The sequence below is a fragment of the Lepidochelys kempii genome, chromosome 4 (genome assembly GCF_965140285.1).
Source record: "Lepidochelys kempii isolate rLepKem1 chromosome 4, rLepKem1.hap1, whole genome shotgun sequence".
Classification (NCBI taxonomy): Eukaryota; Metazoa; Chordata; order Testudines; family Cheloniidae; genus Lepidochelys; species Lepidochelys kempii.
The window spans coordinates 54644324-54670735 of NC_136383.1; the positions used below are offsets into that span (position 1 = coordinate 54644324).

Sequence of the window (26412 nt, forward strand, 5' to 3'; positions counted from 1 at the left end):
AAATCAACAAATCCTTTAGAAATGTGTAGAAGCTGTCCTCTGAATTCCAATGGAGAAACTGAAGTATTTGAATTACTTTTGGGAACATGTTGAATAATAACCAAGTCTTAGGTGGCTCTGGCATAGGGACAGTGTTAGAGTTCAGTATTTGGCCAGGCACTTCCTTGTAACCCAACAGTGCAAGTCACTGTATGAATGCATCATTTCACTGTGCATGAGATTTTTCTCAGAAAGCTGAACACAAAATTGTACCCATCTCTAACATCCTTTCTAATTCGCTTTATTTCTGACCATAGTTGAGCTACATTAAGAAAAATTCTGTACTTTCTCAATTTCTGTAATACCCTCTTTAATATAAAAGCACAATTAATAATTTATAGCTTGAGCTAGCATCCTTTTATGTCAATGGAACCACTGACTTCCATAGGCATTGCATCAGGCCCTTATATTGCATTGTAAACATATACTATACAAAATACACTTCACAGTAAAAAGACAAGGCTCTGAAGATCTCTCTCTCTCTCTCTCTCACACACACAGTTCAGAATTATCCATAGTATTCCAAAAATCCATACTGTTTTGTAGCTTATGATTACTATGCACTTCTCTTAGTTTTGACTCTAGATTTATCATTGTATATTTCTTAATACTGAGTAGAAAAGGAATCATTTAATACCCAGTTTTTTGTCTGTTCAAGTCAACCCAGTTGTACTGTCATCCACTTCTCCACTGCCAATTCATCTAGTTCTATACCTTTAATGACATTCACGCCACTGAATGTTACTTCATGCAGTTCAGTAATATATAATCTATCAAAAGGTGTGTGTTAAAAGGATATATTAGGGCTGCACGGTTAAGCATTCAAGTCAGACAATGTCAAGTTAAGTCTGCGTGTGCAACCTTAAATATGCCCCCTGTGCATATTAATTACAATATAGTTTTGAAATAAACTAATTCTCAAATAATGCAATATATAAATACCATTCTTTTCTGAAACGTTATATACATGTATAAAATCTTGTAGTATTACTTCCAGGGCACAGAGTCCATGAAAATAATGTATATAACAGGACATTCAGCGAATGAGGCAATGCTTATGCAGACTACCAACCAAATCACTAAGTACCATACAAAATGTGTATTTAAATAATGAACACCTTCAAAAAGGTACATAAAATAAAATAGGACTTATTTATTGGACTTCTGTACATGGCTCATTATCCACTTTCAAGATGCACAGAGATTGATCTTTTCCTCATTCACTAAAAATCTTCAGTAAATGTTTGCATACATAGATAACTTACATGCAAGAGAAATGTATCTTACCTTCTCTCTCAGAGTTAAACAATCACTTTTAAAAATACTGTAATCAGTCATAAATATTTACTACGCATATGTAATGTGTGATTTATAAGGCAGGTTATTTGGGCAAATCAAAACCAATTTTCAGTAAAACCCTTATATTTCTGATGGTGTGTTGTGGCATAATGGTTTTATTAGCACTCATTTGAGAGGATGGCCATAATTTATTAATAGAGGGAAAGAAGGAATTTGTAATGTTAGAAGTATTCCTAGAAGAAATGAATTAGTGCACTTTAGAGAAGGCTAGATGGCTAAAGATGCAAATTCTATTGAGTTTATCACATGGTTGTACAAATTAACCCGCTGTTGGCTAAATAAAGGAATTTACTACATGGATGCCATCACCAGATAATGGTACATAAACTACACAATGGCATGATGGCGTACTGTATAAAGGTTTCCTCAGAGCAAATTTGGGATGAACTTTGACCTGCATGTTTCACTTGTGGCTCTGCCATTCATAAGTAATGAAGTCATGCCAAACAAATTTCAAAGCCATCAATTAGTTATGTAGATAACCTAAATGAAGTCAAATGAAACTCTCATACCATACCACATTAGCTATTTTAAGCCAGGTATTTTAGAGAAAAACTGTTGTAGTGATGTTTTAGAGAATTTTTAAAAAGTGTATTGTTACTTTGTGTGTGTGTTCCTCATTTGCTAAAAATAAAAAGTTACCATAGTACTTTCAACTATGATTCTAAGTATAAAGGCAGTTAAGTTTGGCAAAGTTATAAGCAACTAAAAATAAACAGTTACTTAACATTTTCTGTAACTGTTGTTCTCTGAGAACAGCAACCAAAAAAGCCACTTTCATAGAAAGTTGTAATAGAGAACAACTTCCAGTGACTCAAAGGAGGATCCACCAACTTCGCTAGAACAAAATTTAAGTTGTTTGGGGACATCAGGCTATGTACCTGTAAATAGAATCTGTCCAGACCTTTCAGAAACCTGATGGACAGAACATTGAAAAAAAATGAGTGGTTAGCCACTGAAGGGTGGAAAACTGAGATAGCCACTTGGTGGACTCTGATGGAACTAGTAGTTAACCCTTTTATGCTTCTGAAACATAAGAGTCTAATATATGTTGAATAGGACTCTAAAGGAGTCATCCCTGAAGCATCCAAGCTGCCAGATGGAATGCCTGTAGGTTGGGATGAAGGAGGCAGCCATGGTCCTGGTAGATCACATCTGTGTCCCATGGAAGTGATAGTGAAGGTCTGACTGATAGGGCTAGTAAAGGCAAGAACCAATGTTGATGGGGCCATGCTTGGTTTATAAGTATAAGGTGAGCATGATCTTTTTTGATTTTGGATAAGCCCTTGGGCAGGAGTGGAACTGGAGGGAAGTCATACAGCAGGCTCTTTATCCATGATAGCAAGAAGGCATATGTCAATGAACCTGGGCTGTAACCCACTTGGGAACAAAAGAAATAATATTTTTGTTAGCTCTTGTTGCAAATAGATCCACTCGAGGAGTCCCCCAACCCCCAGCTGAAAATGAACTTGGTCACATCTGGACAAAGATAACACTCATGGTGACTTGTGAATGACCTGCTTAGGTGACCTGACAGAGCATTCTGAATCTCTGGAATGTAAGCAGCTTTCAGGCTGATGGGACAGGCAGAAATCCCAAAGCAGATACACTTTTTGGCATAATTTCATTGACTGAGTCCACTTGTTTGTTTATATAAAGCATGGCTGCTGTGTTGCCTGTGAGCACCACCAGATTCTGCCCCTTGATATATGGAAGGAATGCTGTGCAAGCCAAATGGATGGCTTGAAACTCCCTCACATTTATATTGAGCTTTAGATGTTGGATAGACCAAAGACTTTGAGTCTGTAAGGGGCCTAAGTTATCTCCCCAGTTTAGAGCTGACACTTCTGTAATAGGGTGAATGTCCATTGTGGAGGAGCAAAGGGAACTCCCATGAAAACATCTGAGGGTTCTGTCCACCAATACAGGGAGGACAAAACCTGAGTAGGTACTTGAACCACCATGTCCATAAAATGATGTGCTGGTGAATACACTGAAGCTGGCCACCCTTGTAGTTTCCTGAAGTGCAGCTTGGCATGCTATACCATGTTAAGTGCATTCCACAATGTGCCCTGGAAGCCTGAGGCAGTTTCACACTGTAGTGACGGGATGTGCCTTTCGATCTAGAGCAATGACTTGCCTTTTTGGAATTTCAACCCCAGCAGGAAAGCCTTGGCCTTTGTAGAATTTTGGGAGAACTGCCCCAATAAATTCTATTTGCTGAACAGGAGTCAGGGTAGATTTCTCCATAGTGATTAACAGCCCCAGTGTGTTGATGGTGGACTGTATAATGAGCACACTGCACACTACCAAAGACCTGGACTATTGTCTTACTAGTCAGTCATCTAGGTAAGGTAGGGTGGCCATATTTCCCAAAGGGAAAACGGGACATGGTGCGGGGCTGACATGAGGGCCTCCCTCCCCCACATGGGGGCTGGCCCGAGCCACTCACTACAGCCCTGCCTGCCTCCCTCACAAGGCGCTCCCTCAAGCCTTGTCTGCCCCTCGGTGGAGACCTGCTTCACCACCTGTGTGAGGTGGACATAGCCACTCACTCCCCCACACGTTCCTCCCATAGCACCCACTTTTTTTTTTTGACAAAAGTGGACATTTGATCAAGTCAGCAAGAGCAAATGGGATAAATGCCCACTTTTGCCCAAAAAAAAAAAAAAAAAAAAAAAAGTCGGGATGGCCAGGACAGGGCTTAAAAAAGGGACTGTCCCGGCCAAGAAGGGATGTATGGTCACCCTAAGGTAAGGGACTTACATGGACTCTTGACTTTTGCAGGAATGCTGCTATCATGGTCATGTACTTTGTAAACACAAAAGGAGCTGCTGACAGGCCAAAAGGCGGCACTCTGAATTGGTAATGGGATCCATTGGCTACAAACCTGAGGAATTTTTGGTGGCTCTGGTGAATTGTCACATGAAAATAAGCATCTTTTAAGTTGAGGGCAGCATATCAGTCCCAGGAAAGGTATTATAGAAACTAGAGTGACCATTCAGAATTTTATTTTCTTTAGGAACATGTTTAGCTCTCTTATATGTAAAATAAGTCTAGGGTGCCCCCCCTCGCTTTCAGGATTAAGAACTATAGGGAATAAAAATCCCTTTCCTCTGAGCTACATAGGCACTTCTTCCAAGGCCCTGAAGAGGGATGGGAAATGGGAGTGGGAAGGAGGAACAGAAACCAATTGAAGGGTGTATCCCAGTTTCACTGTGCTTAGAACCCCTGATCCATAGTGATGCGGGACCACGCTCTTATGAAGTGGGACAGGTGGTTTGCAAACAGTGGGGTAGAGAAAGATGGAACTCTGGGAAATGGTAGACCACTCTCGACCAACAGACCAAAATGTTTGTTTAGAAGGCCCAGCTTGCCTAGATGAACCAGCAGCTGCAGAAGAGGAGGAGGATTGGAGGTCACACTTTATAACATCTGCCCCTTTCTCTGGATAGGTTCTGGGTACAAGGAATGAAAGGTGCGAACAGCGGGGAATCTGTGAGTGGAATGGCTTTCTTTTTGTCACTGTTGTATAAATACAAGAGACTTAAGGGTTTTCCTTAAATCCTTAAGACTCTAGAGCCGCTCATCAGTCTTTATGGGAAAAAAGTGAGGGGCCTTCAAACAGGAGGTTTTGGATCATTTGTTGAACCTCACGGGGAAGACCTGATGACTGCAGCTGATGAGGAGCACTGTATAGCGATAGCTCAAGCCGCAGAGTCCACCACATCTAGACTTGCCTGCAAGGACATTCTGGCAACTAATTTGCCTCCTTCACTCCTGCTTTACCTCATCCAAAAGCCTGTCCTTAAATTTTAAGATGTTATCCCACAGGCTAAAATCATACCAACCCAGTAGAACCTGCTAGTTTGCAATTCTAAACTGTAAACTTCCTGTGGAATACAGATTCCTTCCAAATAGGTCCAGCTTCTTTCCCTTTGGTGTCAAGATCTGGTGTCCCTGTCTCTCTTTTTTGTTAGCAGCAGAGACTATCAGGGAACCCTGAAGGGGATAGTTAGAAAAACACTCGAACCTCTGCGAAGGGACGCAATATCTTCTCTCTACCCTTTTTTTAGTGGGAGACAGGAAAAACGGGGCCTGCTATACTGCCCTGACAGGAGAGGCCAAAATGTCCACCAGCCTCTGTTACTTTTCCTGTACCTCATTTGGATGGATATCCAGAGCTACAGCCACCTTCTTCAACAAGATGAGCTCCAAAATTATCAGGTGGGGAAGAAGCAGACTCTTATCACTGCCTCATCAGGTGACAAAAGAGTAGAGGCCAAGGGTTGCTGAGGTGGCGCCTCCTCCAATTTTTCTATAGGGCAATCCAGAGCATGAACTTCCTTATGTACAGCACCAGTCCTGGTACCAGGGGTGGGCAGATGGTGACCCTGTTGTAGATGTTCCTGACACCTAGCTGAAGGATGGAAGGGAACAGAAATACTCTAGATTGTGGAGGGAAGCCCCAAGAATTCCTAAAGGGCCATTGATATGGAGGTGGGACCCAGTTATGTCTAGAACATTGATGTCTTTGGAATGCTGAGGCTTGGCCAGTTTCACAATGGGCAGGCACCTCACAGATGCTGCTGAACATATCCATGCCAAGACAAGTAAGAGCTGACCTTGGAGTCTGATGAAGACTCTGCTTCTTCCAACTAAGGAGGAGCTGACACCATTGGTACTGGAGAGACTAGTTCTGAGCCTGGAGATGGAGGTACCGGCGAGATCATTCCTGGCTTCCTACTAGATGGAACCCCTTTGACAGGTAGCATCTGCCAATATCAAATGGTGTGTCAGGATTGGAGCTGGAACAGTAGAAAATTGTACATTAGACATCGGTACCAGGTGGGAGTCTTGAACAGCTGGGGGAACCAGAACTGACAGGTTCAACAATTCCTGAGCTGCCTCATTAGTTTTGGGCATAGACAGCACCAGCAAAAGGCTCTTGGCTCTGCAGTACTGAAAGCTGATGATGACGTGGCCAGTACTTGAAGGGACTGGTCTCAAAGGGCCAGTCCTAGGGTGGAGTCAATGACCCTTGTTGGCTTAAGGACTGCGTCTGGGAGTGCCTCTTCTTTGAGTGCACCTCTGTGTCCTTGCCTCTACTTGGTGCCTGCCCTGAAGATTTTGAAAACTGCAGTACTGAGTCTTCAGGAGACTTATATTGTCTCATCTTCATTACTGGCACTGAAGATCTGCCTCTCAACTCAGTCAGACCAGGAGGAGCACTCCTAACAAATGTGGACATGCTCAGTACCCACATCGAGGGGGAAGGCGATGGTGGGCGAAGTGCAGACTCCATCAGCAGACACTTAAGTCTGGCTGCCCTGCCTTTCTTTGCGTGGGATTTGAACCCCCTATGAATGTAACATTTGTCATTCACATGCTCCTTCCCCAGATACTTCAGGCAGCTGGGGTGCAGGTCACTCATTGGGATAGACTTGCTATAAGAGTAACAGGACCTGAAGCTGGGAGAATGAGGCCTGAGTTTGGTATCTATACCCAAATGAGAACCAATGAATCCAAGGTACTAACTACTAATCTAAACTTAATCTTATATCCAAAACTATGTACAAAAACTCTAAACTAGCCTAAAACTAACAGAACAGATACTATTTACACTAAAGAGGGTAGGACTCGCAAGGATAGCATCTCCAACAACCATCACAGATGGTAGGAAGGAACTGGGAGTGTGTGTAAGGGATGGCTCCACCCTTTATAACTATGCACAGTGGCACAAGCCAGGAGAAAGCACTCGTGCCACCCTCCTGGGTACTGCTGAGGGAAAAGCTCCAACAACTGTGCATGAATTGCATGCACACCTCCAGTGGAATGGACGTATGCTATGACTTGAAGAAGAACAGAGTCTTATAAAGGAAAGCGTTAGGCAGCCTTACCCGTAGCATAGTTACCAGCTCGGCCTATAATTTAATCAGTTCAAAAGTATTTATTGAAATTATGACTTTCAAAACATTCTAAAAAGTAAAATTAAATTGAGTTATACATTGTTAATTTGTAAAAAGATACAGTAAAACTACATATGTGCCCTTTTGCTTCTTGATATTAACAACACTGACAACCATAATTAGCTTAAAGGATTAAATGAATGTTGTTTTCTTTACATAGAAAAAAGGAAACACTTTATTATTGGAGTATGAACCACTTGGAAATGTTGTGTAACTCTTTTATATCCATACATTTTTTGTTTTAGTTTCTTTTGCATGTTGCAATACCCTTATCATATGGACTTCACCCTATCTACAGGGTCCAAGAGGAATTTTCAGAAGTCTTGCCCAGTCACTATGATCCAAACACTGCATTTCTTTGTCAAGCAAAACTTCTACTGACTTCAGTAAGAAGTTTCCCCAATTAGGGAATGCGGAATTTGGTCCAAAAAGCATTCCTCCAGAGAAAAGAGGGATGCAATATCTGTCTTCTTTACTTGAGTGTGCCAACAAAAGAAAGAAAATGATATATGTACTTGTAGTTCAGCAAAAAGAGGAAGAAGCAACACTTATGGAACAAGAAGGACCTAGACAAATTGGAGGATTGGGCCAAAAGGAATCTGATGAGGTTCAATAAGGATAAGTGCAGGGTCCTGCACTTAGGACGGAAGAACCCAATGCACAGCTACAGACTAGGGACCGAATGGCTAGGCAGCAGTTCTGCGGAAAAGGACCTAGGGGTGACAGTGGACGAGAAGCTGGATATGAGTCAGCAGTGTGCCCTTGTTGCCAAGAAGGCCAATGGCATTTTGGGATGTATAAGTAGGGGCATAGCAAGCAGATCGAGGGACGTGATCGTTCCCCTCTATTCGACATTGGTGAGGCCTCATCTGGAGTACTGTGTCCAGTTTTGGGCCCCACACTTCAAGAAGGATGTGGATAAATTGGAGAGAGTCCAGCGAAGGGCAACAAAAATGATTAGGGGACTGGAACACATGACTTATGAGGAGAGGCTGAGGGAGCTGGGATTGTTTAGCCTGCAGAAGAGAAGAATGAGGGGGGATTTGATAGCTGCTTTCAACTACCTGAAAGGGGGTTCCAAAGAGGATGGCTCTAGACTGTTCTCAATGGTAGCAGATGACAGAACGAGGAGTAATGGTCTCAAGTTGCAGTGGGGGAGGTTTAGATTGGATATTAGGAAAAACTTTTTCACTAAGAGGGTGGTGAAACACTGGAATGCGTTACCTAGGGAGGTGGTAGAATCTCCTTCCTTAGAGGTTTTTAAGGTCAGGCTTGACAAAGCCCTGGCTGGGATGATTTAACTGGGAATTGGTCCTGCTTTGAGCAGGGGGTTGGACTAGATGACCTTCTGGGGTCCCTTCCAACCCTGATATTCTATGATTCTATGATTCTAAGATCTCCTTTAGAGCAAATAACCCAACTATTCCATTTTCTACTTGCTTCTTTAGCTCAGTTAGGTATGCCCATCAAATAGGCACAAATAAAGGAAATGGTTGGACTAAGTCGTCATAATAAGAAAGGTAGGTCTGATAACAACATACAAGTACTGCATATAAACACCATAAGTAGACTTTAGTTTTATCAGTAAATGTCAGTATACATCAACTCACTGTACACACACTCAAACCAATGGAAAACTATTTCTATCAGTAATAGAAATGTACAAATAAGTAAAGTAATAAAAATGCTGCTTGAGAACGTAGAGTTTTATTTAAGGATATTTATTTTGTATATTTTGAGATATGATGTGGATAATTTGTGTTTTAATGGATATAAAATTTACTTTTTTGAATTTCAACGTCTATTAAATAATTATTGTCTGACCCCCCTGCTGTCTACCCCACACAATTTCTAGCAACTGAAAATTTACAATCGATAAAATATAAATGCTTTTCACCCATAGTTTTGCACAACTGTGAAAATTAAAATCAGTAAAATATTAAAAATGCTTTAATATCAACATTGATAACTGTCAAAATTATAAAAAAAATAAAAATCGATTTCTGCCAAGTTTAACCATAGGGTACATTTTATAATTACACTTGTCAGAGTTGCTGAGGTCAAAAACTAAATGTATAAAAAAATTGAAATTAATCTCTTGACCTAGCCTGCCCAGCAAGCAAAACCTTCACTAGACTGGCAGAAGAAAATAATGAAAATTTCTTATTTATCTAGGTGTTAGGCCTTCTCAATACAGTCACTGCCCATTTGGAAGTGCACTTGGAAGTGGGCAGACCTAGTTCTTGTATAAATGGGATGGATAATTTGTTTGAATAACGGCATTTATTAAAAAAATATTGAAAATGTTACATTATTGCATAGAGAAATAGCTCTAAGGTACAAACCATCAGTCATACTATTAAACTGACTTCATGAGTCAGTTTAAAGATATGACTGATGGCTTGAACTTCAAAGCTATTACTGTATGCTGTAACATAACACACTCTTGAAAATCTGTTTTTGGCCAAACCATTTTAAAAAATATGTTTTACATATTTGCTTCCAATGTCATAAATCAGAGATGAGCAGGTGCCATTAATATACATTATTTGTTTGTTACATTGGATTAATATTCCTTTTTAATATGTTTTTTGCTTATATTAGTTTTTGTTCCGGCAGACATCAATTTTTGTTTTAAATTCATGATTCACTTTACAGTTTCAATGTTATCGTTACAATTTGACGAGCTACCATCTCATTTACATTATCATGTAAAAATCCATGAGAAGACCGTAAATTCTCAGAATCTACTTATTTTCCATGACCAAATGTTAAATGTTTAGAATTTGTAGAAGTTGACGATTTAAATTTACTATGCAGTCTATGGGCCAGATCTCAAATAGGTGTAAATCAGTACAGCTTTATAGATTATTCATAAATAATAGCATTATAAAGCTATTAATTTCTCATTTGTTAGCAAGGATCAGAAATATTCAAATTCAGACCTTAATCTCACATGTCCAAAGGGGTAAGAATTAAAGAAGTAGACAAGAACATAGAGAGTTATGACCATTTCATGACCTCAATGGAACTATGCTGAATTACTCCAACAGAGGATCTGGCCCATACGCTTCATAGTAAATTGCATCTTTCAACTTCTAAAAATTCTAGAAAGTTAAAATCTGATTATTAAAACTAAGCAGAGTCTAATGATTATGGATCTTCTCAGAAGTTACTACAGCTTTTTTCAGAATGGTAATATAAATGAAGTTATTTCCTTCAAGCAGGAAATGGAAAATAGCACCATTGAAACAGATTAGTAGAATAGAAAGAGCTCTTATCATTTGCTTAGTTCACTGTGAAAGATATAAAAATGAGTGAGGATAGTTGGAGAGTCAATGGTTTATGTTACCTAGAGACTAACATGATCTATGTGACATCTACTTGGAAGACCATTGCTGCTTTGTGAGCTAATGGTATGCTTACAGGTCTCTGAAGTGAGCATAAATGCACAGCTTTTACAGCTTGTCTATTTCATTTATTTGATCAGTCTGTTTTAAAATCACATTTATCCTTTCAACAAGACACAAGATGGAAAAGGCAAATCTGGAAATTCCATACTAGTCAGATCGTCTCAGGGTTGCAGCATAAAGATTTTATTTGAAAGGCTATGTTGCTATCTGTAGACATCGTTGGTTAGTGTTATACAAGCAGCTTTCCTTTTTCAAAAACAAAAAAGGGGAAATGGCCATGGGTTCAATCAGTGACTGTCCCAGTTCTCTAACTCTGTCCCAGAGCGAACTGTGATATTGAAGTATGAATATGAAAATGTAGCCATATACTATTTATTAATTTTCTGCTAAGAATTCAATAGGATACAGTCAAGTTTGCTGAGGAATCTTTTTTTGTGCAAATCTATAGGGTTGCATACAAAGTTTTCATTATTTCAGAGTACAGCATTTAATTGTAATTATTGTTCTTTCAGGAAGGAAGCAAGTCTGGAGATTACTTTTTAGAAGATCTAAGAAATATTTTATCGTCAGTCATGGTTAGTTCTGCCATGGTATGACACAATGCTAGTTGTAGCACCCTGGTCACTGAAGTTGCTGCAATAGAGAGAAGACTGTAGGCTTAACTGGAATCAATCAACTGTTACTGGTGGGGATTACTGACATTTGGTGGCAACTGATGGGCTAATAAACTGATTGGCTGAACAATGGGAAGATATAGGATTGAGAGTAACTCGGAGAGTGAGCTGGGTGGAGGAAAGGAGAGGAAGCTGTGTGAAAGCTCCTCCTGTTGTTGCTGTATACCTGTGCTATGTCCTGCCATGTTTGGAAACTGAGGATTAAAGACACACATGGTGGAAAAGAAACTGTGTGTGTTTGTGAGCAGACCACAAAATCCAATGCTGCTCACGGGGTAGCATGAGAAGGACTCTGTGACATGTGGGACTTGTCTATGATCTTAACCCTCTTGGTGAAGAGAAAGAACCTTGAGAGGTGACCTCTGTGAGGGCAGGGGAGCAATGGATTAGATGCTGCATTGGTTAATTGAACAACAAAAAGAGAGGTAGAATACCTCGCAGACAGAGGCATGTACTTCTGGGTTGGCAGGCGGAGCAGCAGTGGGCACTGTAGGAGTTTATCTCAGTGTACAGCAGCAGCTCCTGCAGATTGGTGAGTTCCAGTAAAGGAACTGGAAATCAGGCAGTGGAACTTTGACTATGTAAGATGACCCCAGGCATCACCCTGATGGGTTTTTTTGCTAACTTGTGAGCCGGTGGCTATCAGTGCTGGATGGGACGAGGATGGCTGGGCACTATGGCTAGCCCCTTATCTGACCAACAAGGCTCAAGAGGCTTATATGGCACAGAGAGCACCAAGCCAAAGATTATGATATGCTGAAGGCCACTATTCTGGACAGGGTGGGCCGGTTGTCAGAAAAATACTGTCAAAAATCAGAATAGCCAGATGGAATGATGGGATATGTCCCAAGACTTTTGTGCAAAAGTTATCTGACTGGGCCAATTGGTGGTTGAGGTCAGACAGACAGGACACAGAGGCATAAGGGGCTCAATTATATATGAGCAGTTTATGCAGAGCCTCCCCGAAGCTGCGAGAATTTGGGTCCGAAGTCATCAGCTGGAATCACTAAGGGGTCACATAAAACTAACAAAGGAGTATATGGAAGCAGATTTTCCATGAAAAGAGTTCCATTCCCCTACACTAGGGACAGGGGAATGGATGGTTGAGGAACCACCTTCATCGAAGCCTAGGAAGGGGATGCAAGAGGCAAACAAGAGTGTCCACAGCACCCGCTTAGTGGCTTGTTACCGATGTGGTGGCAAAGGACATTTAAAGGAAGACTGCCCATACATGGACTGTGGGTTCATGGAGTTTTGTGGGTGGGTGGGGGCATAAAAGGCAGGACTAGGACAATGACAGTTCCTGCCAAAGTAGGCTGGAGAATCACATGGGGTGTGGTGGATTCAGCAGTCACGTGTAACCTTGTATGAAATACCTTGGTTAAACTGCAGTGGCAACAGAATGGGGAGACAATAACAATTCACTGTCTACATGGGAAAAAGAATACTTATGCCCTGGCAGTCGTTCCACTGGAAGGAGAAGGAAAATTTTAAGTGGCAGAGAGTGGGTGTGGTAATATTGTTGCCGTGTGCAGTGATGATAGGAACTGACTGGACTCTGTCCCCTTATGTAAAAAGAGCGGAAGACAAAGAGGGAGATCCAAACAATGGGTCTGCATAAGGAAATCTCAATGGTAGGCCCTCCAGGTAATCATCCAGGTGCACTGTGAAATGATTCTAGACTACAAGCTCAGAGAGAATAACATGCTGGAGGACTTGAGAGGAAGAGGGAGGGGGAAGTGGATTCATGGGATGTGGTGTAATCACACACCGGACCAGAGACACATGAATTAGGCCAGGTGGGTCCAATCAACCAATTAAGCAGCAAACAAGGGAGATTTAGGCTGTGTGGAGAGCCTTGATTAGAAAGAAGCTCACCTGTGAGGGAACAAGCAGGAGCTTCTACAAAGCCAGGAAGCTCGCAATAGTGTAGAGAGGCTGCAGGAGTGACAGGGGCAGGGAGGCAGGCATGAGAAAAACCTGATGCTACTTGAGCAGAAAGACTTTGGAGGACTCTACCCCAGAAGAAACAACCACTTAGTCACCTAGCCAAAGGGCTGAGTCATGAAGAGAAAGCTGCAGGTCCTGGAGCAAGAGAGGAGCTTCAGAGTGAGAGAAAGACAGAGAGTGACAAAGTGCAACTGCAGGAAGAGGCATTGGCATGGCAGAGCTAATTCCCAGAACGGTCAGGAGGAGGCACTGTCCAGTGGTGAATAGTGTGCCCTTTCACCATCCAAGAGAGAAAGATCAGAGTAACCCAGCACAGGAGAGCAGAGGTTTGGCCAACTGCCAGGAGAAGCAAGCTGGGGAAAGCCCCAGGATGAAAGACATACCAAGGAGGGAGAGAAGGGTCTTGATAAAGCGGCCTTGGCAGGTGAACTTACCTGAGCCTGGGGCAAAGTAAGTCAAGGGAGGAGAGGAATCCTGACATTGAGGCCCTGAAGGGACAACTTACTAGAGTAGATATAAACCAGAGGAAAAGGAAACTAGAGGAAAGGCCCATAGAATGCAACTGGTGTGATGACCTATGGGCAGAGATGGACACAAGGGGGAAATCTCCTTTCTCTGAGTTTACGTCTTGTGGATGGAAGGCAGGAGACCCTCACCAGCAGCCCATGGAAGGCCAGTCTGAGAGGGCCCAGGAAACCCCAACAGAACCCCAGACCTGTAAAGAGAGTAGGGCTCAGACTAGAAAGGCCAGAAAAGGTCTCAATTGAAATAAGGGAGTGGGAGCTATGTGACAGAGTGCTAGTTGTAGCATCCTGGTCACAAAGGATGTTACAGGCCTATTTGAAATAAATCAACCTGTTCCTAGTGGAGTTACTGACAACTGGTGGCAATTGTTGGGCTACTGAGATAATTGGCTTAGTAATGGGAGGTTACAGAATTGGGAGGAACAGAAAGTAAAGGGAGAGCTCAGATGGAGGAGAGAAAGCTGTATGAAAGCTCCTTCTGCTGTATACCGGTGTTATGTCCCGCCATGTTTGGAAACTGAGGATTAAAAGGTACCTGTAGGGTAAGAAGAAACAGACTATGTGTGTCCGTGAATAGGAATCCACAAAAACAGACTAGGCAGTGCTGCTCACAGGGTAGTGTGAGAAGGACCCTGTGATACATGGGTTACCTCTTGGGCTTTAACATGGATCAGATGCAGATCTGAGTGTCTTTTTGCTGCCATCTTGTATTAATAACTTCTTATATATGCCTCTGTTAAAGGTTAGTAAAGACACACTTGGAAATTAGGATGGCATTAAATAACTTTCTTACTGCTTGGGTCAGAAATTAAGGATATTGATATACTAATGAAGGAAACATGTCTCTGTTCTCGGACAATCCCATCTCTGTTGTCCATGAAACTTTGGTCAAAGTATCCATTTTATTAATTAATTTTGAGGAAAGTTCAGTAATTGATGGTTCATCTTGTTGGGTTCTTGAAATAACTGATGAAGAAAATGAATACAGATTGAAAGTATAGAGAACAGGGAAGAAAGGAAAGGGTGATCTGGAAATTCTTGAGTTTAAGTGTCATAGTTTGTGAACAGAACAACTAATGAGTTCACTCAAGAATACAGAAGCTAAATTTTTAGCTATAATGATGCATACAAAACAGTTGGAAATGGAAACTTCCAACATGCTTTTAAAGGGCTCACTGCACCCCTGCTTCCTTGTATTATATTTCTCTGTGGATAAGGAGGGCCACTAAACGATATCTTTAATTCTCTTATCCTTAATTTGACTGAGAATAGTCTTGCAGAGTATCAGTCTGATCTGTTTGCAACATTAACTAGAAGATACTATCATATTAGCCCAGAGAAATTTCCAAAATAAAGTGACAACTGAAAATTCATCGGAGAGTGTATAGATATTACAATTAGAAGATAGGATGATGTCAATGCTTGAAGCAGAAAGCTGGTGAGTCTTAATACTGAATTCATGCCAAAACTATTGCTTTGCCACACAAAGATATTCCAAAATGTAATGCCAGCACCATATACCGATTTGGCAAGAAAAATGCAGAGAATGCTACAGATTGTGTTGACAGCGTGACATGATGTTTTCTTGGATGTAGTCTGGGTATCATGAGAGTAAGCCTGGAGACACTAATGAGAAAAAGGATACAGCACTGGAAGAGCTGCTAAATATGCAGTAGTCACAGGATGCCTGGAGCTTGCTGGAACTAGAGTGGTAATTTTGACATTAAAGCAGCATAGTGTGAATTGGCCAGAGAATCTTGAAGCAAAGGGATTCAAGAAGGTCGAATTTGTTTCTCATACCACACTTGCAAAGGAGTTTTCAAATTCTATGATTTGAATGGAGTTTTCAAATCATATTCTGTTTACAGAAATGGAGTTTTCAAAACATATTCTTGTTATCACCAAGTTCTACATTTAGGAAGCAGGAGGGTCCCAAGCCAGATGGTAAACACAGATCAGAAGTTCAGAGCATTCAAAAAACAAGTTGAATAAACCCAAATTACTGGTTTCCATACTATAAAATGATTGGCTACTACCACTTTTAGTTGGCCCTTAAAAGCAGCCAAAACAAGACCTGAATTTTTAGGTAAACAGTCTGAATCTGGGGAGTTGGCGAAGACAAGATATCTATGCTGCTGTTGTGAACTCTCATTACGGAGTTCTTCCTCTTCCATTCTTCCTCTACCGTTTTTGTAGCCGACTTCCTGCATTCCACTGGAAACTGTCCCACATTGTCAGAGCATTGAAGAGCCACATTAAGAGGTGCCAAGATGCATACTCTCAGATGGAATAAGTCTGGATCTCCCTGGGGAATCTGACTTTACCTGTAAGATGAAAGGCCTGGTGACAGAGGAAGAAAGAAAGCTGGGTCTAATGGCATGGTCAGGAGATTGGAAGATCACAATTGAACAAACTCTCTGATGCTAAGCAAATACCTTTCTCTTGACTGTGGAAATATGTGGAATTGAGGGAAGGAAAATAACTGGTTGTGACTTAAGTCTAGAGGGAACATACAATCAGAGAACCTGGATGCCTACCAGCTCCTACCAATCCCAAGGACATTTGATATAATAGAATCTATATGTGGAAAAGATCTATTAGATCATTCAGTCCATCACTATGAAGATGCAGAATTGTTTCCTATAGTGCATTTTCTTGTGCTTGACCTTGTAGCTAGGCAGATCTACACTGGAGTTCTACAGCACTGCTGTCTTCAAAGAGCACTTGAGCTGATTGTAAAGTTTTTAGATTGTCTGCAGGAGACTAGCTTCCCCCATCAAATGAATAGCTGTAAGAAAGTTATGAAGGATGCACCAATCCCACAGGGTTCTGTCTTCATAATACAGTTTAAGTGAGAGTCCTGCCCCAAATGGTTGAGAATACATGGCTCTTGAGTTGTACATCTGAGTTTATACTACTGTATCTGAGTATACTGAATTGTGAATCAACTGCCAAATACATGAACCCCACTCTTAATGCCAGGCACACTGCACTAAGTTACAATACACTGATGCAAACTCTGGGTTTCTCTGGCTTTATACAAAATATTAAGATATTCTCGAGAACTCTCCATTACAGCCCAAATGCCTATCACCACTTCTGGAGAGGTTTAGGGGAAAAAATCCTAAAGAATGTTTGAAGACACTATCCATCAGATGAGGGGATCTTGCATTGAATGATGATCAGCTGCTGACTTCTGGTTTGCCATTTGCACTCAACCAAGACTGTAAGTTTCTCACGATCAGCATGTGTAATGTATTCCCATCAATGCAAGAAGCCATAAGACCTCAGAAAAATTATCCTTTCCCCCCCACACCTGACTGAAAATTTATAGAAGCATTATTTCTTTGAATGTTTAATATTTCTTGTGGAGCTAAAAGGCAGTAACCACTGACGCATCTAGACTGGTCCCTATGAGTGTTAATTTCTATGTCTGGGTAAAGATGGACTTTATTGATTCCTGAGCAGGAAGCAAACTTTGTATAGTGAACGAAATGTGGAAGAATGCCTCTCAGGCTGAGAGCACTAAACCAGTCCTGTGAACTGATAAAAGACATGGTGGCTACCAGTGTCACCATACAAAAACTGAACCTTGAAACAAACTTGTTCAATACAGAACAAAGACCCTTTCCCTTTGGAGTGAGAAATTTTCTCATGTAATCAGTGCCTTGAACATTCTGCAATTCCATAGAGTTTGCAGCAGAATCTCCTATTTGCTCACTCCTTGCCAGACAATTGTGTTAAAGCTTTCACTTTAACCACCGCCTCCTGCATCTATCCCACGTAGTTGTTTTATAACTTTGAATACGTGGCCCAAGTGTAAATAGATATGCTGTTGCCTTCTTGGATCTGCAGACATCCTTAACATAGCTCAGAAGTGTGAACAGCCATAATCATCTCAGTGAGATATGGAACTCAAACCTAATGATAATTTAATTGTTAACTCTTTCACTGCTGGTCATTTGAGCAGAAATATCCAATTATATCATAGCATCCCACAAATCTCAGTTGCCTCCCATGCTTTCCCAGGTATCAACACCCAACTGTCTCCAATTCAGCTGCCAAAATCTTCAGCAAGAAAACTCCTAACCAATTATTTTCATATGAAAATTACAGTAGAAATTACACTTAGGTGTCCTAATTCTATTAAAGGGAAAAAGAGGACAAACAAGAAAACACAGACAGAATGATCCTTTGCCTATGGGAGTAAAAAAAGAAATTGAGGCACTTTCCTTTGTAAATGGCATTTTTGCAGATTCAAACATTTACTGCAAGGGAGTATTATGCAGTTTGCCACAAATGCCATTCCTTTCTAGATTATTCCAGGTGCATATTCTCCCAAGCACGGGAATCCGCAGAGGAAATTATTTCCTGAGAATACACAGTAGGCTTATCCTCAGGAAAATAGCATTAACACTTTAATGCCTAAATGAGATTACTAGAGATAACAAGGAACTAGACAGCTAGTACTGTATTATCACTCTTCCTTTCATTAAAGAAGACAGAAGGAAATAAGAAAAACTTAAGAAAATTTAAAACAGTGAAGGAAAGATCCATCCCACTTCACCCACATTTACCCTATTTGAAACAAGAAATTACACTAGGGAAATGGGAAAAACCTTTTTTTAAGTTCCTTTGGTCAAGTGATATCAGTGGTGTGGGCAAAGATGCCAAAAATGTGCTTGAGTGCTCAGGGTTATAAGAAGGCCACCATGCTAGGGAGAACTAAGAAAGTATTTCTTATTCTTAATAAGAGAGTTTATATTAACCTTGTAAAAACAGACTACAGGAGAAGATTTTTTAAGTTTCAGCTCATCATCATTTGATTAAACTGACACATCACTCATTTGCCTGTAATTGTGATGATTTGAAAAATAGCATTGTGAATGTTAGAGTTAGCATTTGAAATAGGTTACCACTATCTGTTTCTTTTCTATGTATTGTTTAAACCTCTTTTAATTAAATTTTTTAAATAAGTGCACAACGAAGCGCACATCCAACCTCCATACAGTACAAGGGAAATCCAATAGGATTAAGCTCAGCAAATAATTTAATAAAACTCTACAAGAAAAATGACTTAACCATTAAGGACAATGCAGCACTAATGCGTTTCATAACCAATGTCTTACCAACTGTAAAAGGGTCAGTGCACATGTCACTTCTGTTCTCCTTCCATGCCAGCAGGTACTCAATGCTGACGTGATCTGCAGCGTCTATATGACTGTTAACTGCCACCATCATGTTATGAGCTTTTGCGATGCCGTAATAAACCTTAGTTTCATTCACCACGGGCAAGTCAGTTAGGGTGTTTGCTGCCTCAAAAGCCTGATTGAAATATTCACATGCTTTGTAATAGTTCCCCTAATAAGGAAGAGAAAATCGAAGAAGAGGTTTTTACATTTTTTTTTAACTAGCACATCTTTAACCTAGTGCTTTGTACTTCCCCCTTCACAAGCGTAAAGAAGCCACAGCTGTTATTCCACCCCCAAAATGATTCACTGTGTGATCTTGGAAAAAAATCACACCTCTCTGCCTCAGTTTCCTAATCTGTAAAATGCAGATAATAGGACTTACTTACCTGTCTCTCTGGGGAACTGTATTTATTAGTCTCTGTTCATATAGCATTTTGAACATGTAAGCTTCTATATAAATGGTAAATACTATTTCTGATTATAGCTGAGCCACTCAGTAACAGTAACCAGAAATTCAATACATTCAACATCCTTGGAAAAGGATAAAAACTAGCATGGTGACACTAACATTTAGAAACAGGGATTTTTTTCTTTTAAGAAACAAGGAAGTTAGTCAAAACTCCTACAGTCAAAAGTACAGAAATTAAAATTTTTGGAAATAATAATAGTGTCTCTGAATGCATGCACTCTATACCAAAAAAAGGGAAACAGGAGGGCAAGATGTAAACTCCTATGGGTAAATGGCAAGGCTAAAGAGGTTATTCAAGCCACAGATTTCCTTCAGAAAATGGAAATCCAACACTAGTGGAGCCAAAATAAAGGAGCATAAACTATAGCAGGCAGTATGTAAGAAGGAATTAGTAGGGCTAAGGTGGAATTTGAAGAGCAAATAGCTAAAAGAAATAAAAACAAATAAGAAGTAATTCTTTAAATACATCAGAAGCAGAAAGACCGAGAGAACCCATGGGTCTGCACCACAGGGCAGTAAAGGGAGCAATTAAATAAAATAAGGACATTGCTGAGAAGGTAAATGATTTCTCTGCATCTATCTTCACCACAAAGCATGTTGGGGAGATGCCTACACTGGACCTATTCCTTTCTGGTAATAAAGACAAACTACAATCTAAGATGGATATGTCTAAGGAAGAGATGCTGAAACAAGCTGACAATTTAGAAGGCAATATATCACCAGGCCCAGATACAGCACAGAGTATACAGCACAGAGTTTCTGAAGGAACCTGAAATTGAAGTGGCTGAGTTGCCAGCAAATATATGGACTCCTCATAAAAATCAGATACTATAATAGAGGGTAGCAAGCGGCACACCGAAAGTTTTAAAAAAATAGGGTGCCACAAGATTCTGTACGAGCATCAGTGTTGTTTAATCTGTTTGTTTAGTTATCTGGAAAAGGGGGTGAGTAATAAGGTGGCAAATTTGCAAAGGACACAAAATTATTTCAGTTAGTCAAGACCACGGAAGACTGGGAGGAACTTCAGAAGGACCTAATCAAAGTCGGTGAATGGGCAACATGATGGCAAATGCAATTCAATGTTGAAAAATGCCAAATAATGCACATTGGAAGGTATAATTTGAATTACTTAAACACTTATTGGGCTATAAATTAACTGTATCAGCTCAGGAAAAAGAGCCAGGCATCCATATGAACATCTCAGTGAAGACATCTGCTCAATGTGCAGCAGCCTTAAAAATAAAATATAATATATTAATAAAACCAAACAAAATGTTAGGATGCATAAGGAATGAGATGGAAAAGAATACCCAAACTATTATAATGTGAGATTATATAAATAAATGGTATGCCCTGGCTTGGAATACTGTGTTCAGTTCTATTTACTCCACCTCAAAAAAGATACAGCAGCAATAAATGAGGTTCAGAGATATATCATGAGAATGACTAGGGCCATGAAAAAACTACCCTACGAAGAGAGAGTAAAAAAAATTGAACAGCCTACACTAGACAGGAGATAAGATATGACATGATAAAAGCACACCAAACAACAAATTGTACAGAAAAGATATATTGGGAAGATTCTTTCCCATGATACAAAAAGCAAGGGGGCATTTGATATAACTGAAAGGCAGCAAATTCAAAACTAATTAAAGGAAATATTTTTTCACACAGTGAAGAGTTAGCCTGTGAAACTCATTGCCACAAGATATCATGGAGGCCAAGAGTTTAAGATTTAAAAAAGAGATTGGACATTGATATGAGTAACAAGAATATCCAAATTACAATCGTAAATATTTTAAAAATAGATAAATGTTTTGGAAGGGATATAAAGGATCAAGTGTTAGGGCATAAGCCAAACTTTAACTAGTGGGGTTAGATTGAAACATTCCCTGCGGGCAAATTATCATATAACTGCCTATTACAGGCTTTTTGTGTTTTTGTCTGAAGCAGCTGAAACCGGCCACTGACCAAGAACACGTACTAGATAGACAACTGGTCTGACCCAGTATGGCAATTCCTATGTTCCTATTATTAGCAGCCATAGTGGATCAGTTTCCATTCCTCAAACCCTCATGGAATTCTGTAGCCCTTGATGGGTACATCCTTCCTGACACACAAGTCTTTTTCAGAGATGTCACCTGCTTGACCCCTTTACTTTTAACTTGACTAAGTCCCTCCCTGAAGATTTCAATTCCCCTGTGCAATTATGGAGTCTGGTTAGACTGTTAGAGGTTTTGAGGGCTTCCTGGTGGGAAGGAGCTATGGGTAGGATGTGACTTTTTTATGCACACAAAAACTCATGAGCATGGTCAGCACTGTAAAAAGGAAAAGTGTATTTCTGATGTTAAATATGCATCTTAATGGGATATGATTTAAAAACCACCAATCACTAGAAAAAATTCTTCAGTGACAGAAGTAGCAACCTGGCTTGCATATTGGAGCAGAGAGTTCTTTTAATTCAGATAATCCCGCACTATTTTACTGTGGACAGTTCTTTCCTCAATTTTTGTTGAGACTAACTAGGATTTAGAACCATCAGAATTTGTTTAGTCTTGCAAAATCACTCCTATATTTATGCTAAGAGCTAATACTAGCCTAAGGCTAGTTAAACTACATTTATTTGATATATTCCAATAAAATAAAATCTTATTTCCTATCAAGTAGAAATATAATTTGCTATTGATGTTTCAAGTAGTATGATTTCTAAAACTAAACAATAACAGCAATAACTGTAACAAGAAAAGCAACACATCCCTTAAAAATGAAACAAATGAAGGAAAGAACTCTGCAGAGCAGATATATGCTTTTGCTTTAGTATTTTTAATTTCAGGAGACTTATACACAGTTTCAGAAAGACAATTTGAAAAGAGACGTCATTTAACATAATGCAATGAACTCTCACTATACATGTTTTTAGTTTTAAAGAAATATTGCCATATTTTTAAAGTAATTTATTTTACAAAAATCCCCAAGAATATTAAAAAGTCATCTTCTCTCTCTGTATTTCTTTCTTTTTGTGATATCATGATTCAGTGCTGAGACACCAATCAATTCTGAATTCTGATATCACAAACAGAACTTAAGAAGAACATGTATAGGAGAAGGCTAGTTCTTCCAGAAGATCACTTTGAATGCAGTTGGTAATCAACAATGATGGCAGAAGAATGTAAATGGCAGTTAACCAGAGTCTGAGTTAAATATTTTGCAATACTTGCCTGAACTGTGGAGGGGAAATATTTAACCCTACTGTTGATATAAACCTATTTTATTCTGCCTTCCAAATCCACTAAACTATAATAAAGGTACATTTTAAATATATTTCTTAGATATCTTGCAGATTCTTTGGCTTTCAAGATCATTTTTATAAAGGCAGAGTCTTTTGAATTTGCATTAAGGAGCAAAGCTTTAAGTGAGAATATCGTAAAATTGAAGTCCCAGGTTAATTCAAAGATTACAGCATAGACTTTGTATCATTGCTTAAGCAACACCACAGGACAATAACCTTTACATTGGGAATTCTGTATAAGATAAAACATAAAAGTAAGGAGTCACTTGGGGGTTGCAATTTCTAAGGTGGACATGCAGCCTGTAGAATAAATTAAAAGAACATTATTTAGGTCACCAAAACAAGCACTTGAAAGTTAGGAAATACCAGATTTATGGTTGCTGCATACCCATAGAGTTCCCCCACTTTTTCAGCAATATGGTAGCCTTAGCTCAGAAATGCTCTTAGTAATTTAAAACTTCATTTTCAGTATTTATATAGAATTTATTCATGGTGAAAGTGCCTTTCCACCTTCTGCAACTAGCAGGGTTGAGCAAGATGGGTACAATTTTCTTTTATTACTTATCATTTCAACATGATTCCATGTATCATTTCAACTTCAAAAATGTTTTAAAAACAATTGGTATCAAATATTTTTTTCTGAATACTTGTTTGAGTTTTATTTGTCCCTGTATGGGCAGCTGCACTGGCATGGAAAGAAAGGCAGCTAGTGCCTTCATTTGGGGTTTCACCAGAGGAGGACAGATTTCAGAGCGGTAGCCGTGTTAGTCTGTATCAGCAAAAACAATGAGGCATCCCTGTGGCACCTTAGAGACTAACAAATTTATTTGGGCATAAGCTTTCGCGGGTTAAAACCCACTTCATCAGATGCATGGAGTGTAAAATACAGTAGGCAGGTATAAATAGACAGCACAACTCCCATCTTTTCATGTACTGTGCATTTATACCTGCCTACTATATTTCCTCTCCATGCATCTGATGAAGTGGGTTTTAGCCCACAAAAGCTTATGCCCAAATAAATTTGTTAGTCTCTAAGGTGCCACAAGGACTCCAGAGAAGGACAGTTTTAAGTAACAAGCCTACTTCAAAAAGAAGCTGTCTGGGAGATATGTTAAATCAGCGTATTTCATGGTTACCCCAACCTTGCCTTGTCCAGCATTGTCTATTTTCTGGTTTGCACAGACAAAATCAAGGCCATCAAGTAGAATGGGTATGAGTGTACGTGAGCACGTGTGTGTGGAAAAAGATTTTGCGTTACTGATACACTCCCCCGGAGGACTTTCTCATTCAGGAAGTCACTTCCTGAATTATGCTGGCAGAGCACACATAGCAAATTAGGCTAAAAGGTTTAAATCTCCACCAGTGTAGTAGGTTAGAATTTTTATTTGTCCATTTGTTAATTTTCAAAGAGCAGTAGTTATACTGTACAGTTGTATACTATAAGATATTTATTTGTGATTTAATTGTTAATTTGCATAGATGTGCCCAAGCTGCATATCTGGATCCAGACTATTGTCAGAGTTGAAATATAGGGGTGGTTTGGATTTGGGGTTTTGGTTTGACTCATTATAGAATTGCATCCTTATTGTGAAATTTGGATCTGGGTTTAGGAACACATTTTAACGTTACCCAAAAGTGTTCAGATTTAGAGTTCCAGTTCACAACCATACCTAGTCATTTGGCAATATAGGAGACATTCCTATATGAATCAATACATTCATCAGATTTCTGATGGGACAGTCTCTCATACAAGAACACAGATTTTGACCCTGAATTACAATCAACTCTAGGTTTCAGAGTAACAGCCATGTTAGTCTGTATTCGCAAAAAGAAAAGGAGTACTTGTGGCACCTTAGAGACTAACCAATTAAAGCTTATGCTCAAATAAATTGGTTAGTCTCTAAGGTGCCACAAGTAATCAACTCTAGGGCATCATCATTATAACTAATACTTACTCTTTCATTGTAAATATCTCCAAGGGATATGCATGCATCCACTAAACTTCGGCTTAGCTGAGCACTCTCGGCAACCGTCACAAACTTTTCCAAGTACTCAATAGCCTCAGTCACTTTTCCCTGACTAAAACAAATGACAAAGGTTGCAATTACATTTTTATTGAGGTTGTTTCTTCATACACTGCAATAGACTATAGTTGAGAATCTGTCAGTGCTTCCCTCAGCAGCCTTATTTTGAAGTAGTCTAGAAACTGTATTTACTAACTTGCTTTTGGGTGAAATTTGGAACCCAATTCTGTCCTCATATGCACATCTGCTACCTCTATGGAAGTCTGTAGGGCTGTGATACTCAGACTGAGACTTGCGAGCTGTAAGTGGCTCTTTACTGTGTCTCCTGCAGCTCTTTACAGCACATGATATTAAAACACTGTGTGATTTAATTATTAACCAATCTAAGTTGTTAGTCAATCTGGATGTTTTTACTATGTTATTAACCAATTGTAGCTGACAAGGGGCAGAATTAGGTCCTCTGTACACAAAAAGAAAAAAAAATACTTTTCCTAAATTGCCAGTATATTGTTGCATTATTTTTAGTACCAAGAATGAAAAAAATAGGTAGGCTATTATTTACAATGCTTGTCTGAGTTTCCAGTACTCTAAAATGATGTTTTATTTAATCAGCATCTGGTCACACATTTTTGTAGATAGGTCAGACCTTGCCTAGTGACCAAATTGAGAGAACATGCCGAGGGAGGGGACTAAGCATATTAGTTTGTCAGTGAGAAACTTGCTTTTATATTTTTCTGCCCCCATCACTCATGGATGCCACTTTTTGCTTTAGAATCCTTTCCCTTCTTGTACAGCAGCTGCAATATAATGACACTAACATTGTAGACCATAGAACTGGTAGCCTCCTTCAGGATGTAATGTTGCTGTTTGGCTGCACAGACCAAGGGTTGCTACAGTCATACAGGCTACCCTATAAACTGTGGATTGCAGGTGTCACCTCCAATTCCCACTGAGACTCAGGCTACTTGAGGTTACTCCCAATCTAGGATGAAAATTGGCTAATGACTTTGATAATAATATTTGCACATATCATTTTTAATAAAGCTGGCTATGTTAACAATATAGTATCTCTGCCCTCTAGGCCAGATGCTCGAGTTTGCTTGCGAGTGAAGCCCTGCACTCTTTTTCTCTTTAAGGCGGAGTGTCACTGCAGCTGACCTCAATATAAGCCATGAACCTGAGTCTCTAATGTAGTAGTGCAGCATGCTATATGTCAACTCACCAAGCCAGCCAAAAAAATCCAGTCCTAATTTAGAATCTCACAAATTTAAGTTCCTGTAAGTGATGAAAAATAGTGATATATTTTCATACTATTTTAAAACACCTTTAAATTATATTCCTGCAACAAATGACTGACTGAGGCTTATTTAAGCTAATCCTTTTAATATAAACCATATTAGGGATATGTGTTTCCAGAATTTGATGGTGCTATGTCTGCTATGGTTCCTTAATTGGCTTATGCAAACAGAGTAATCAGAACAGTGAAGTTCCTGCCACTGAACAGGAAAAA

At 39.7% G+C, this 26412-nt stretch overlaps 1 protein-coding gene across 1 annotated transcript in view; it reads right to left on the reverse strand.

The window, feature by feature from the left end:
- The window catches only part of TTC29 (tetratricopeptide repeat domain 29), a 359710-nt gene that overhangs the window by 54335 nt on the left and 278963 nt on the right, over window positions 1-26412 (reverse strand). The window contains exons 9-10 of the mRNA XM_073341296.2: window positions 24834-24957; window positions 19058-19289 (exon numbers count right to left, since the gene is read on the reverse strand). Of these exons, the coding sequence (XP_073197397.1) occupies window positions 19058-19289; window positions 24834-24957 (356 nt within the window). The remainder of the gene's footprint in view (window positions 1-19057; window positions 19290-24833; window positions 24958-26412) is intronic.